This window comes from Galeopterus variegatus, unplaced genomic scaffold (genome assembly GCF_000696425.1).
Source record: "Galeopterus variegatus unplaced genomic scaffold, G_variegatus-3.0.2 Scaffold372, whole genome shotgun sequence".
Lineage (NCBI taxonomy): Eukaryota > Metazoa > Chordata > Mammalia > Dermoptera > Cynocephalidae > Galeopterus > Galeopterus variegatus.
Genome location: NW_007726483.1, coordinates 138,922 through 153,767, shown reverse-complemented (window position 1 = coordinate 153,767; position 14,846 = coordinate 138,922). Strand labels below are relative to the sequence as shown.

Below are 14,846 nucleotides of genomic sequence, written 5' to 3'. Positions count from 1 at the left end.
GGGGGCAACACTGAGGGTTGCGATCCGTTGCCGGACAAAAAAAAAAAAAAAAAAAAAAAAAAAAAAAAAAAAAAATTTATTTCAGAAATATTAATAAATTATCAAGAATTGTACTCATTTGTTTGTTGTAGTTTCCTGAACTCTTAATGATTCATTTATATTTTTTAAAATATTCTTTTTATGACTTATTTGTCATGTGATACTGTATGAACTAAAAGACTATGTGTCATCTATTTCTACATTGGATGATGATGTTTATTTTTTTCTGTATGTATGTTATTACTGCTGAGCCAAAGAAAATCACTAAAGTACATTTTGTGATAGTGCTCAATTGATATAAGGAAATAGTCTATTTAAGCCATGATTGGTGTGCATAGAATGACTATTAGAGCAGCATATGTTAATCTTAATATAACTTGTTTCATTTACCGTACTTTACCAACACCTTGAAAATTAACGGTAACTTTCATTAGAGCTTCAGTTTTCTAGATTGGTCATAGACTAAAGTAGTTCTACACTTGACTAAAAAAAAACTCATGCAAGATTTCTGTAGCTGAACTTCTTTTTTTGTGGCTGGCCGGTATGAACATTCGAATCCCTGACCTTGGTGTTATCTATACCATGCTCTAACCAGCCGAGCTAACCAGCCAGCCCTGTAGCTGAAATTCTTTTTGGAAGAAACTGATAATGTTTACTTTTTATCATAATCACATAATTACAAACTGAAAGGCTAGTTATTCCCAAAACCATATGGAACTTCTATTATACATAAAAGTAATAGGGTTTCTTCCAACTACCCATTAAAGAGTTTGCATTTTTTCCTCTTCTCTGTCCTCAAACCAAACAAACAAGCAAAATCTAAATCTTAGTATATTTTGGAGTTTTATCCATTTTCTACCAGTTTGTATTGCTTTCTCCCTCCTTCTTCCAAACATATATTCATGCCTATTTTCCTAATCAAAATATGTGTTTTTATGGCCAGTCTACTAATCCATAATCCATATTTATAATCCTGATGTAAAATTTTTGTTTTAAACATTTTTCTCGTATCCCTACTCACTTTCATTCTCAACAACTCCTGTAGGGCCGGCCGGTGGCTCACTCGGGAGAGTGGTGCTGATAACACCAAGGCCGCGGGTTCGGATCCCTATATAGGGACGGCCAGTTAGCTCACTGGCTGAGCGTGGTGCTGACTACACCAAGTCAAGGGTTAAGATCCCCTTACCGGTCATCGTTTAAAAAAACAAACAAACAAAAAAAAAACAACTCCTCTAACTAGGCTTGCCAGATTTAGCAAATAAACATACAGGTCACCCAGTTAAATTTGAAATTCAGGTAAGCAGCAAATAATTGTTTGTTATAAGTATGCCTTGTGCAATGTTGGCATTCTTTATTTTATATGACAACCCTACCTCTAACAGCCCTTCCCACTTTGTCTTTGGAAAACCTGTGTTGTGAAAAACTCACCAACAGTTTCTTTTTAAAAAACACTTGTTCTGTTTCCTCACCTTAACTGAAACTGGGTCTTTCCCTGAAGGCTGTATTTCCATAGCACCTTCTCAAATGGTGTTTTTTCTCACAGCCTCTAATTCACTGGGTCAGGAGAAGGGTGTTAGTGGTATAATTCTTGCTTCCTGTGGCTGTTTTTAAATTGTTCCTACCATCATTACTTTACAACTTGTCTTTTAAAGTCCATGGCATCTGCTTATGCCACCTCCACCTTATTGTTGTTACAATCTTTTACTGAATTATAAGACCGTATCTTACCTTTAGTCCTAAATCTTCATCTTTAGAACCAGCTCCAACCTTTCTTCTAAGCTCCAGACCTTAAATGTCTGCTGGATATTTCCAGTTGAAAATATAGCAGTTCAAACCTTGACATGGCTTCAGTTCTATTAAAGCAGTTTGATTTAAGATTGATTATTCTTGTATTCCAATACTGACGAAAATGTCAATCACTTGTAATGTGTTTACATTTGTAATCTGGTCTTTCCTTTAATAGATGCGTACAAGAAAATTTTAGAAACCACATTGAGTCCAACTGGAATAGATACTGCTAAACTTTATCCCATTCTGATGTCATCTGGACTTCCCAGGGAAACTCTTGGACAAATATGGGCCTTAGCTAATCGAACTACACCTGGCAAACTTACTAAAGAAGAACTTTATACCGTTCTCGCCATGATAGCAGTAACACAGGTAGACAATGTTTCTTAAGTTAGATCAAATAACTTTTTAATATAAATTGAAAGAATATGAATCCTTTTTTACTGCAACGTTGTAGAACTTCTTGTATGTTAACATTTAGGTTATTTTCAGGATACTGTACTTCAAAAATGTGTGGTTTATATGATGTACATACTAGCAAATATTTCTTTGAAGACTTTTTAATGTGTTAACGTTCTCTGGACTAACTGTATTCTTCTGAACTTGAAAATTAGTAATAGGTGAAATTACTCCTTTGAAGTTCTTGTTTGAAATTTCTTAGATATAGATAAAGTATTTGATTTAATAATGTTTTATAAAATCATTTTAAATGATTTGATCATAGCAAATTAACCAAACTTGTCATAGAAGGAAAATGTCACAAGTGTTATGTGTTGGCCGTTTTTTTGCTAAGTATTAGGTTTGTATTAATCTTATAACTTTTTTCTTGTATCAAATTCATGAGTTTTGGGAGAGTCAGAGTGAAACATGCAGGCTACAGATTTTACCTTTAGATCTCTCTTTGCCAGATATGGATTGTATATGGTTTGCAATCTCCTAAAATGTTTCCGTTACCTCTTTTTCTGTGTAGAGGGGCGTTCCTGCCATGAGTCCTGATGCTTTAAACCAGTTCCCAGCAGCTCCTATTCCAACTTTAAGTGGCTTTCCTATGACTCTGCCTACCCCAGTGGGTCAGCCGACTGTGATAACTTCAGGCCCTGCAAGCTCCATGCCTCTCAGCCTCGGACAGCCAGTCATGGGCATTAACCTTGTTGGACCAGTGAGTGGAGCTGCAGCCCAGACTTCTAGTGGCTTCATGCCAGCTTACGCTGCGAATCAGGTAAATGGAGAAGCTGTGCGTATTCCAAATAATCCCCGAAGTGAGTCTGGGCACCTTTTTGCCCCAGGGATATGTTAAACTAAAATACTTCAGTTTATTTTTCATTTCTCAGATTAGCAACAAATTTTTAAATGAATAATACTGTAACTGAAAACGTAGGGGAAAAGTAACTAATATACTGTGTAGATTTATTGGTACAACCTTTTTGGAAGGCAGGCCTGGCAATAGCTATCAAAATTTTACAAGTTTGTATCTTCTGACCTGGCAGTCACACTATTAGGGATCTATTCCAGAAAAATAGTAACTCAAATTAGCAAAGATATACAAGACTATTTGTTGTAATATTGCTGATTAGAGTAAAAAATTGGAAATAGATAAACATCCATCAGAAGGAGAAAGTTTAGATAAATTTCATTTCATCCATACAGTGGTTAACTAATCATTAAAATGAATGAGATAGATCTACATGGAAAGATGTTCATGTTAAAGAAAAGAAAAGAAAAGAAAAGAAAAGAAATTTAAGATTAAATGGAAACTTTGGAAAGATATTTCAATATCATCTTAATAAACAGATAAGGAAAAAGTGGTGCAGACATTCATACAACTTGTTCTTTAGTCTAAGGACTCTTCCCTATATATACTCTAAGCTGATACGAGCGAGGATACTTTAAAAAGTTCATTGAAAGGGGCCGGCCCGGTGGCGCACTGCTACAGTGCGCCGCTTGGGAGCGCGGCGGCGCTCCCGCCGAGGGTTCGGATCCCACATACAGACCGGTTCCCGCTGAGCGAGGTGTGGGCGCAACACCGAGGGTTGCGATCTGTTGCCGGTCCCAGTCCGGTACGGGCGCGACACTGAGGGTTGCGATCCGTTGCCGGACACGAAAAAAGACAAAAAGGAAAAAAAAAAAAAGTACAGAACAATATAGTATAAGCTCGTTTTTCTATAAAACAAATGAACTGTTAACAGTACTCACTTCTGGAGCATGGGATTAAGAGTCAGTGTTCACTATTTACTTTATACATGTATATGGTTGGTTATGATGAGCTGATGTCACTTTTGTAATTTACAGGCATGCATAAAATGTTTTTTATTTTATTTATTTATGTTTTTAAAAAGATGACCGGTAAGGGGATCTTAGCCCTTGACTTGGTGTTGTCAGCACCACGCTCTCCCAAGTGAGCTAACCAGCCATCCCTATATGGGATCCGAACCCTTTGCCTTGGTGTTATCAGCACCACACTCTCTCAAGTGAGCCATAGGCCAGCCCATAAAATGTTTCTTAAAGATGGTAGGATCTCAGTAGCCCAATAAATATGATACAGCTATTTTTGAAAATGTGTAGATTAGCTCTTTAAACTAGTCTTTTGCCATTTGTACCAGAGAATATCTAAAAACACAAAATGAGGTTTCTGCCTTAAGCCCTTAAATCGATGTTATAGCTAAAATGTGTTCTTCTAAAATGAGGTAGTTGTACCTAAGTTGAGATATTTAAAAGGTATTTTTTGAGGTTGACAGTTGGAGATTTGTCATTTACTTGTTTTATCAATTTGGTGCTTTCTATTTAAATGTCCTCTATAAACCTAGGTGGTAAAGCCAGAAGAAGACGACTTCCAGGATTTTCAAGATGCTTCTAAGTCAGGATCCCTTGATGACTCGTTCAGTGATTTTCAGGAGTTGCCTGCTTCTTCAAAAACAAATAATTCCCAGCATGGAAACAGGTAGAAAAGAGATGAACATATTTAACATTTTATTTAATCATTAAGAGGCATCCACAATAAGAAACCTAAGTATAAGTAAGAAAAATTTAAAAATTAAGACTCCTTACTCTTTATTCATACTTTTACTCTTCGAACTTCTCTCCCTTTTGTTCACCTTAATCTTCAGCTCCTGCCATTTCCTCCCAATACACACCTGCTTGTCAATGTTTGGGGCTGTGCTAAACCTGATTTATTATAGCTACTAAGTACTCATACCTGTGCAGTGATGGCTTCATGTTCTTGTGTTAATCTAGGGCTTCGACTGTTGAAAAGCTTTCTAGGCAGGAGCAAATAATTTTATATATTTTTTGTAATATAATGTACTGTTGATTTACCATAGAAGTCATAATTCAGAACTCTAAATATAGTTGTTCATTTCTCTCTTATATTTGACATCAGTGGCTTTTAGGCCTTCAGATTTTTGTTTGTTTGTTTTCATAGACAGTTGTATAAACATTTCTGCAGTGTTTTATGTGTCAGCTTAACCTTTAAGTACAATAACTGATTCAGTCAGTACGTTGTCAACACATTTCCATCTCATTTTTTAAAAAATTATTTAGATACTTCTTCCACAGGGTGAACACACCAGACTTTGAGTAAGCAATATGAATTTCTTTGGTTTTATTTTTGGAATTTGTTTTTGTCAGAGTACATCTTCTATTTCTCTTCTCTTCTTGTTTGTGCAATTTTCCTCATCTCTTCCATTTTAACCAATTATTTCTTGGTCATATACACTGTATACACTAGTCATATACACTTCATATACACTGTAACAAGGACTAAGGGATGGTCATTATAGAGACTTACACATTAGTAAAAGAGGTTATTCTCCTGATTTTAAAAATAATACACTTCATATACACTGTAACAAGGACTAAGGGATGGTCATTATAGAGACTTACACATTAATAAAAGAGGTTATTCTCCTGATTTTAAAAATACATCATCAAACACATATAAGGAACATATGGAAGAAACATATGAGGGATGTGACTGTAGAGCATTGGAATTTCCAAGACCACTGCACCAGCACATGTACTGTTGACGTTATAGACACATAATCATATTTCTATTCCATATCTCTTCCTTTGAGCAAATTTTATATGTCCTACTGCCATCTAAGCATCCGTATCTGAATGACTCAAGGCATCTCAAATTCACTGCATAAAATTAAATTCATTATTTTGCTTCTTAAGCCCAAATAAAAATTTGTTAAATCATCGTTCCCTTCCTTGGTGAACAGTATCACCATATCCAGTCACCAAATTAGAAATATTATTTGTTTTTGGCTCCATCCTCTCTCCTTTACCACTGTCAACTGTGTCAGCTCTGCTTGGTGTGACCTAGTCTCCCTACTCTTGCTGTTTCCCCACAGCTTATACTCCAGCCATGCCAAAATGACTTCAGACTGACCAGGCTCTTTCAAGCTCCTACCCTTTGCACATTCTGTTTTCTTCAACCTGTTCTCTCTATAGTTAATTCTAGTTCCATTTCAAATATCAGCTAAATATAGGAAATTTTTCCTCACCTCTCTCTATCATTCTCCACCTCCAAGATGAGTTAAGGGCCCCTCCTTCTCTACTGCCATAGTACTTTATGAATATCTGTGCCCTAATTACAATTACTGGTTTATTTGACTGTTCCCTCACTGAGATGTAAGAACCTGAAAACAATCTTTTATGTTCATGTATGTAGTGCTTGGCCCATGATGTAGAATTAACAAAGGTTTGTTGGGTGAATATAATATGTGAGTCATAAACTGAATATATCAAATTGGTGGTTCATTCCTCTGGGGAAAAAACTTTCACAATAGATGAAATTAAAATTTGGGGGTAGGAAGTTTTAAGGTGGTGGCCAGATCTGAGATATATGGGGTATTAGCAGTTTTGTGTGGCGTTATCTCCACGTAATAGTTTACTTACATAATGTGCCATTCCTTGCAGGTGTTCCTTTTACGGTTCTAACTTGACTGCATCCATGCTTTCCTTGCATGAAAGTATTTTGCTTATATCTAAGAATCTATAGTCACTGTTCATTTATAATTCAGCAAATATTTATTTAGCATCTGCTATATGCCAGACACTGGGGTAAGCATGAGAAGTATAGAAGCAAAACCTACAGCTCCTGCTCTAAAGAGTTTTAGTTTTATCTGGGTATTTATGTTATCTGATAAAGCTCTCAGGATTAGTCCTTAAGTGTATATATGTAATGAATTCCCTAGTTTATGATCATCTGTATTCCATATTGTGAACTTATTTTAAAAGCTGTGTTAACAAACTGGAAATGGCCCTCACTTCTGTGGACCCATCGTTGATTTCTAAGCTGTGGTCGGGTGATGTCAGTACCCTCAGGCCCTGCATGTATAACCTTCACTAGTTCATGACTGATTTACTGTAACCTTTCTCAGGATGGGTGTGAACCAATGTTAGCTAGTGACAACTTCTGCTACAGCTTGCTGTTATTAGAATGCATGTGCTGTGTTAGGAGCACAGGAGTAGGAGGCAGGGGCTTTGGTGTGGGGGACTAGTTAAGTGAGTGACAACTGGCTCTTAAAGCAGTTTAAGACCTTTGGTGAGGATCTTGGCCTGATTGTCTGCCTGTGCCTAGTTAAAGCAAATGTAACACCCTGGAATGTGAGCTATGGACAGCTGCACCAGCCTCCTGAGAAGAAAGGCTTGGCAGGGAGCTCAACTCCACAGTTCGTACTCATTCCTTCTTTCCTACTTTTCACTTAGGCTGACTATGTAAGCCACTTTTTAAGGTTGAGAATTACATAGAGATAGCTGCAAACATCCCTACAATGTGCATTTAGGAAGAACTGGGGAAGGGAGGTGGTTAGGGTTCCCAGATCCAGGTGTGAGAGACTGGAATAGTGCCAGAAGTGCCCTCGGGTGCCAGCCTTGTCAGCCCTTGTCTCTGGGCCCCCAGAAGAACAGAGCCTTCTTTAAGCTCTCTGGTCCCAGCAGGAAGTGGGGATGAGAAGAACTTTTTCCTTAAGTTAGATCCTCCCCTTCCCTGCTGCCTCTCCCTTAGCTTTTGAGCCCAGAAGTTAGAGGACTAGACACTAGGATGTAGCTTTATGGCTGCTGAAAGGAGGTCTGAGAGTCTGTGCATGTGAGTGGGCATGTGTGTGTGCATGTGTGTGTGTGCGTGTGTGTGTCTTCATTTGCAGAAGTCTTGTGTGTGTGTGTCTGTGTCTTCATTTGCACAAGTCTTGCTTGCCATCAGTTGAAGGAGGTCTGAGAGTCTGTGCATGTGAGTGGGCATGTGTGTGTGCATGTGTGTGTGTGCGTGCGTGTGTCTTCATTTGCAGAAGTCTTGTGTGTGTGTGTCTGTGTCTTCATTTGCACAAGTCTTGCTTGCCATCAGTTGAGGTATTGAGAGCATCTTCTTTGGGGGTAGACCCAGCATTTGTTTTCTGTGTTTTAGAAAATGACATGCCCCTGTCCGTAAGGGAGGAGCTTTTGAGTTTGACATTTTCCCTATGGGAATCCTTTTGGTTTTGGTTTGTGGGAATGGGGGGAATGGATAAGTGATTTTTATCTCTAATCGTTAACACAGCTGTTCTTATACTGAATTTGTGCTGTTGTCTACATGTAGACATCTTTCTTTTCACTGCAGCAGTGTTTATCAGTAATTCAAATGATTTATTTGCTCCTGGAGAGTAAAACCTTTTTTATTAAAAAAAAAAAAAAGGAAATGTGTGCCCTCCCCTCCCCACTATGTTAGCTATAGGATTATTGGGCCACAGAAGTCATCTGCAAGTCCCTGTCATAGATCCTATATCCTGTTTGATATTGGGGCCTTCATGTTCAGCACAGAGTGAAAGGCAGCCTTTAGAAACTGGAGAACAGAGTCGGGAAGAGTGAGATGGGGCACTCACTCATAGAGACAGGCACTAGGGACTCCGGTACTGCAATTAAAAAAATAGAGTAAGAAGTTGTATGTATTTTTTTTTTTAGTGGTTGGTTGATAAGAAGAACCAAACCCTTGACCTTGGTGTTGCTCTAACCAACTGAGCTAACCAGCCAGCCCAGGAGTTACATTTAAAATATTGATTCTCTAATCTGCCAGAGAAAGACCTTCCTTTACGTGCAGATTTCATGTTGTCTTTGTCCTTTCCATTGCTTCTTCACCTTCCTGGTAGGTGTCACCCAGTTCTTGTTTCCCTTCCCATCCTCTCTACACCTTCTCCTATCCCTTCCCATTCCTACCTACCTCCAAGGAAGCCAGTCCTGCTTGCTGAGTTTATGACATGCCTTCACTCCCTTTGCATCTTCAGAGGGTCTTAGATGGTACCTGGAACTGCTCTTTTCTCTCTCCTACCCCCTTCCCTCAGCAGTGCCGAGAGACACCAAGAGGCAGGCAAAGAGCAGCCAGCCGTGGCGGGAAGATGTAAGTGTTTGGTAGCAGCTGGACTGTGATAGTAGTTGCTCCTGAAGGTGGAGTGTAAGGAAAACTTAGGGCACTCTTCATCAGAATCCAGGATAATTACAAACCACACAGCCCTACTCAAGCTGCATCCTTAGCTCCCTAACCAGCTCTGGTGGAGCAGGAGGGCTGGTCAAACTACTGCATCCCTAGTGCTCGCTTGAACAGGGGCGTGCCCCTGACTGTTGGGCCCGGAACCTTGTCCAAGGGACAAGCAGGATCCAGGCACTGCTCTGTGGTAGGCTGATCATTGGAATGCCCAAACTGGTGCTACCCATGGCACAGCCGCTGCCATACATTTTTGGTCATTTTTAAGAAATTCAATAAAGAGGGATGTCATTCTGGGCTCAGGGTGGTTGCCAGTTCTTCACCAGAAGAGAGGCCACATACACCTGTAACCACTTCTGTCCTCTTTAGCCATCCTTGCTGTCCTCCAGGCCAAAGTGTGGCCTGGCTTTTGTCTTGCCGTTCAGTTTTCCTCCTTTAGTCTCCCTTTTTGTGCTTAATTTATTAAAATAGTTGCTGTATAATTTATTTTCATAAACTATAAAAAATTACTAAATGGTTAAAATAGGCTTGCAGGCCAATCTAAATGGGATGGGGAACGAGAAAGATGTTTTGATATAAACAAAACAAATGCACTCTGGGTGTGTTCTGTTATTTTTCTGGGGCAAGAGGGGGTGGGTGTTGGGATGTCCCTGTAAATTAGTTCCAGAATGGGATGTCTGTATATTCTGTAAAAATAGAGATGTTTGACTCTTGTAAAGGGACATTAGCTGCTGCAGGTCCTGTTTGGAAACCCATGTACAATTCCCAGTTTTTTTGTAAGGGTCAGTGTGGGAGACATTTGACTCTTGTGTTTGTATTTCCTTTTTATGCTTGTGAACCAACCCATGTCTTTTTGGTGAGAGATGAAGAGATTTGAAATAAAAATGTTTAGAAATTAAAAATATAAATAAATAAAAGATGTGTTAAATCATGATATGAATAGCTGAGCCTAGGTGAGACTACTTTATGCAGTATTTTTAAGCAGAAAATGGGCACTGTTTGTCAGAAGATGAAAAGACAAGTGAGATGTTAGAAGTAGACTGGGGTAGAGAGCATTGTTAGTCCGTGAGAAAATGACATTAGTTAAGGGCACTACCAGTTGTGGGATGCTTTATGATTGTGACATAATCTATAAAGCATTTTAGGAATAAGAAGTGACTTTGAAAGTGATTGTTGCTGCTGTGTGTGGGATTAATTCAGCTGCTGTGGTAATCCTGTTGTGAGATGATGAGAGGTTTAGACTTATAGACACTGAACAGTTCATAGCTGAGAAGCTGGTTGGACTTGGTGTTGAACTGGATGTCAAAGTCAAAGGAGAGACGGCAATTGAGCCTGCCTCTAAGATGTGAAAGGAGGTCTGGAAGACAGCAATATTGTCTAGTTGTCCATTCAGAAAATACTTACTGTGTGCCAGGCACTGGGGAGTCTAGAGCAATCAACAAAGCAGACATGGGGCACTGATGATAGAAAGTTGAAAAAGGTTAAGGTACAGGGGTTTGGGATTGGTAAGTTTATTTTGCTGAGTTTGAAATATTTCTTTTTAAATGTATTGTGGCGCTCTTTTACCTGCCCGTAGCTCTGCCGAGTGGGCCAATTGACCGGCTAGGGCTGGATCTGGAGCTCACAGACCCCTCAAGCCCATTCACCAGACTGGGTCACAAACCCTTCGCACACCAGGCTGGGTCCCCAGACCTCTCACACGCCAGGCTGGGTCACCAGACCCCTCACACACAGGTCTATGAGCTAGGTAAGTGGCAAACAGGTCCTTGGAAGCCGTAGGTTGCGGAGTGTGGCCAGTGAGTGGTCGCCTGAGGCAGATGCCAGCCAAGTCCTGGCGCCGCCCACGCACATTACACCCACACAACCTGCCCCGAGGCGAGGGGGTCTGATTAAATTACTCTATTTTCCCAACATGTATGTACTTACCAGGGTGAGCAACTAAGTAAAACCATCTGCCACAGCTAATATGGAGTGATTGTAAAACATAAATGGATTTGCTAGAGAAAAAGCAAAATATTTTTTGGGGTGGCCAGATTGTTTCAGTCTTGCCTTTCAATAGAATGTAGGTTCTTACATTTTAAAACAATACGCCTCTCTCACTTGAGTACTTTCATTAGTGTTAAAGAGTAGAAATAACTGTTTTCGTGTTTGGAACAGATTATAACTACTGTATATAACTGGCATAAACACTTTAATGGTGATCACAGTGGTTTTTTTTTTTTTAAATAATAACCTCAGAGAAAGAACTGGAATGAAATATTCATTTGCAGTATGCATGAAATTACAGTCTGAGTCATAGCTTTTTTTTAATGGAATTTTATTTTGTTGACTTCAATCAGCAATACTTCATTACCCTGAATATCTTCTATTTTTTTCCAATTCTGTGAATATAATTTTAAAGTTAATATTCAATTAAATGTCATATTTAGAAGGAAGATTTTAGCAATGAGCTTTAAAAGACCTTAGCTAAAGTTGTAGGGTCATGAAAAACAAATAGATCATTCAACTTTGTGGTTTTTTCATAAGACACTAATTACCTTTATTCCTATATAACATTTTGTACAGTGAGCTGAGTTTAATTTAAAAATCCACCCACAAACCTAGTATAGTGGTGGGGGAAAAAAAATCCACCTACAAGTATAATGTGTAGATGATCACCTATTACATTTGTCACAATCAGATATGTAGCAGCTGTTCGGAAGTGATGTGAAATTATAATATTTGATGGAACTAAGTCTTAAAGCCTTGTGGACTCCCATTAGCATGCAGGTGACAGAGCCTGGATTTTACCTTGCTTGTAGGCCACTGATAAGAAGATTTAAACGACTGTGGAAAGATTTTTGCTCCAGGGCAAAGAACTCAATAGAAATCCATTTATATAATATGTGTGTGTGGTATTGAATGACACAAACTACTGGTGAAATGTAATCATTCATATGTAAAGATTGTTCTTCCAGGGAGCTGCCTGGGTCTGATAAGGAGGGAGGGAAAGCAATGCTTTTTAAAGTATGTGTTTAAGCCTTCCAAGAATTACTCACACAGATACTACTCATTACAGTTTTTCCATTCAGGGAGAAATATGCCCACAGGCAAAAGTATCTTTATCTAATTTTGAAGTAACGTGATTATTGTTTTGCTACGAAGATAGCTTCTGGGACTGCAGAAGGGATCCTTGGAACTGCTGATATGATCCTTGTACAAATGCAAATTGTGTTAACTGTATTGTTGCTTATCGGATGTATAAACTTCTGCCAGTAAGCAATGCAATATGATCAAAAAAGAACAATTTACATCTTGGCTTACACAACATTTCATGAATAGATTTTTATCTTGACTATTCCACCTCTGCACTCTGAACCCATTTTAGAGAGTAATTTGTATTAAGGTTAAACATATTTCATTTTAGAATATTGAGTATACATATTTGGAGCAGGTCACTTTTGTGGTTTTATGGGCCTTAAATTAAAATTGCAGGAGGTCATCATTCTTTAATCATCTATTTCGAATGCCATTCCAATTGTTATTATGGCTTAAAGAGATGCTTAAATGGTTGACATGGATCTAACGCCTCTTCAGTTTGTCAAGAAAATAATTATTGCTTGGTTTAATTTAAATAATTATTGCTGTTTTAATTTTCTTTTTCAAGAAAAAGGACATTGTTTTTAAGCCATTTGACTTTTAAAGCAGAGTGCCATGAGTTTTAAGTAGGTACCCGTTTGCATTTTAATTCTGAGCTCCTATTTGATGATAAGGGAAAGATTCAATGTTCTGGTCATTAAGACATGTTTCTTTTTCCCTTTTAGTGCCCCTTCTTTGTTGATGCCGCTTCCTGGAACTACAACATTGGCTTCACGGGATAAATATGCTGTGTTTAAAGGAATTGCAGCTGACAAGACCTCTGAAGATACTGTTCCACTTGGAGGTATAACCAGTTTGTAGATTCATAACCCTGTGAATGTAACGTTTAATTAAATTGTATGAATCTTTGTTTTGAGTGGTGGCCTTTTATGTTAAATGTGTAAAATGCTTATACCACATGTTAAGTGGGTTTGGTTATCCCAATCTGCCATACTTCCTTGAGCTGTGTTCTCAAGGTTCCTAACCTAACTGAACTTCTGTCTTTTCTGTCATAGAGCCTGGTGATAAATATAGTGCTTTCAGGGAACTCGAACAGCCAGCAGAAAATAAATCTTTAGGTAAGTTTTTAATCCCTTAAATGGGTAAATTATTTCCATTTTTAATAAAAGAGACTTTTGATGGTTTTTTCAGTGACACTCCTGAACATTCCTGTATATTATTTTTTTTTTTTTGTCCTTTTTGAGACCGGCCGCACCGCTCTCAGCCAGTGAGCGCTGTGAGCGCACCGGTCATCCCCATATAGGATCCGAACCCGCGGCGGGAGCGCCACCGCGCTCCCAGCGCCGCTCCCTCCTGAGTGCGCCACGGGCTCGGCCCAACATTCCTGTATATTATGATGTGTGTGTTTGTGTGTTTAGGAGAAAAAAAGTGGAATAGGTAAAACAATATGGTATGGTAGTGATTTTTATGATAGATATTCAAACTGCAAATATTTTAATTCAAAAAAGCCTTAATGGGTACCCTACTATGTTTAATATTTTGATAAGTACAGGGTGGGAGATTATCTTGTGGAAGAGGGATAAGACTTACCTTTTTGTATCTCTGGAAAGTGTAGGAAGCAAATGTGTTTTAGTTATTAGGAATTATTTTCTAAAATGTAGGGCAAATCCCAAATCAATGCATTTTTTTCTGAAGATAGTACGTTCTCTTCCACTAGAAGCCTGTAAGCCAAATCATATTCCTGTGTCAAATGAGAGCTGTGTCTAATTTTATTTATTGTAACATTCGACAAGACTTGAACTGTTGGCAGTGTAACAACTTGTGCAAAAGGCAGTAACTTACTTTTCGAGATTTTTTTTTGTTACTGTTGTGGTACCGGGCATGATTTTTTTTTTTTAGCTTCTTAATTATCATCTGGAAAGAAAACATAATAGAATAATGTCATTAAAAACAGCTCCGATGAAGCACGATTACTACTACCTGTCATAAGACAGGTATAAGATACTTTACATTCACAGAGGTATGATATAGTACTGTCTTACATCTATCTATACTACTAGAGGATACAATTATAAAGGCATTAATTGAGACTTGATTCTACTTTTGCAGAAGTGTGCCCAAAGGATGGTATGCCCCAACTCTGGTAAAGAGATGCATCTTCTTAGACAGGATTTCCTTTCTTTAGTAGCACAGTTCCAAGTATTCAGTGCTCTTCATGAACATCAGCTAAAAATCACTAACCAAAAATTGGATTAATACAAAGATGACCAAGTGGAGGCAAGCAAGACTCAACCTAACTAGTAACCAAATCTGTCATGTTTGAATGGTGAGAGCTTCATGGGAGAAAAGGGATGCCAAGTAGCATTTCAAAGCTTTGGCCCACAACCAAAACATGGCATCATTTCAAACAGAAGCAGTAGCAAAACAATGCTCGCTTGGCTATAGTCAAGGATGCTAACATCACTATTTAATCATCTGCTCACTC

General features: G+C 38.5%; 1 protein-coding gene across 2 annotated transcripts in view; it reads left to right on the top strand.

The window, feature by feature from the left end:
• Positions 1 to 14,846, top strand: part of SYNRG (synergin, gamma) — an 87,442-nt gene that overhangs the window by 34,262 nt on the left and 38,334 nt on the right. For both annotated transcript variants that reach the window (XM_008568065.1, XM_008568063.1), the window contains 2 exons: positions 13,087 to 13,205; positions 13,417 to 13,479. In XM_008568065.1, coding sequence (XP_008566287.1) covers positions 13,087 to 13,205; positions 13,417 to 13,479 — 182 coding nt within the window. The remainder of the gene's footprint in view (positions 1 to 13,086; positions 13,206 to 13,416; positions 13,480 to 14,846) is intronic.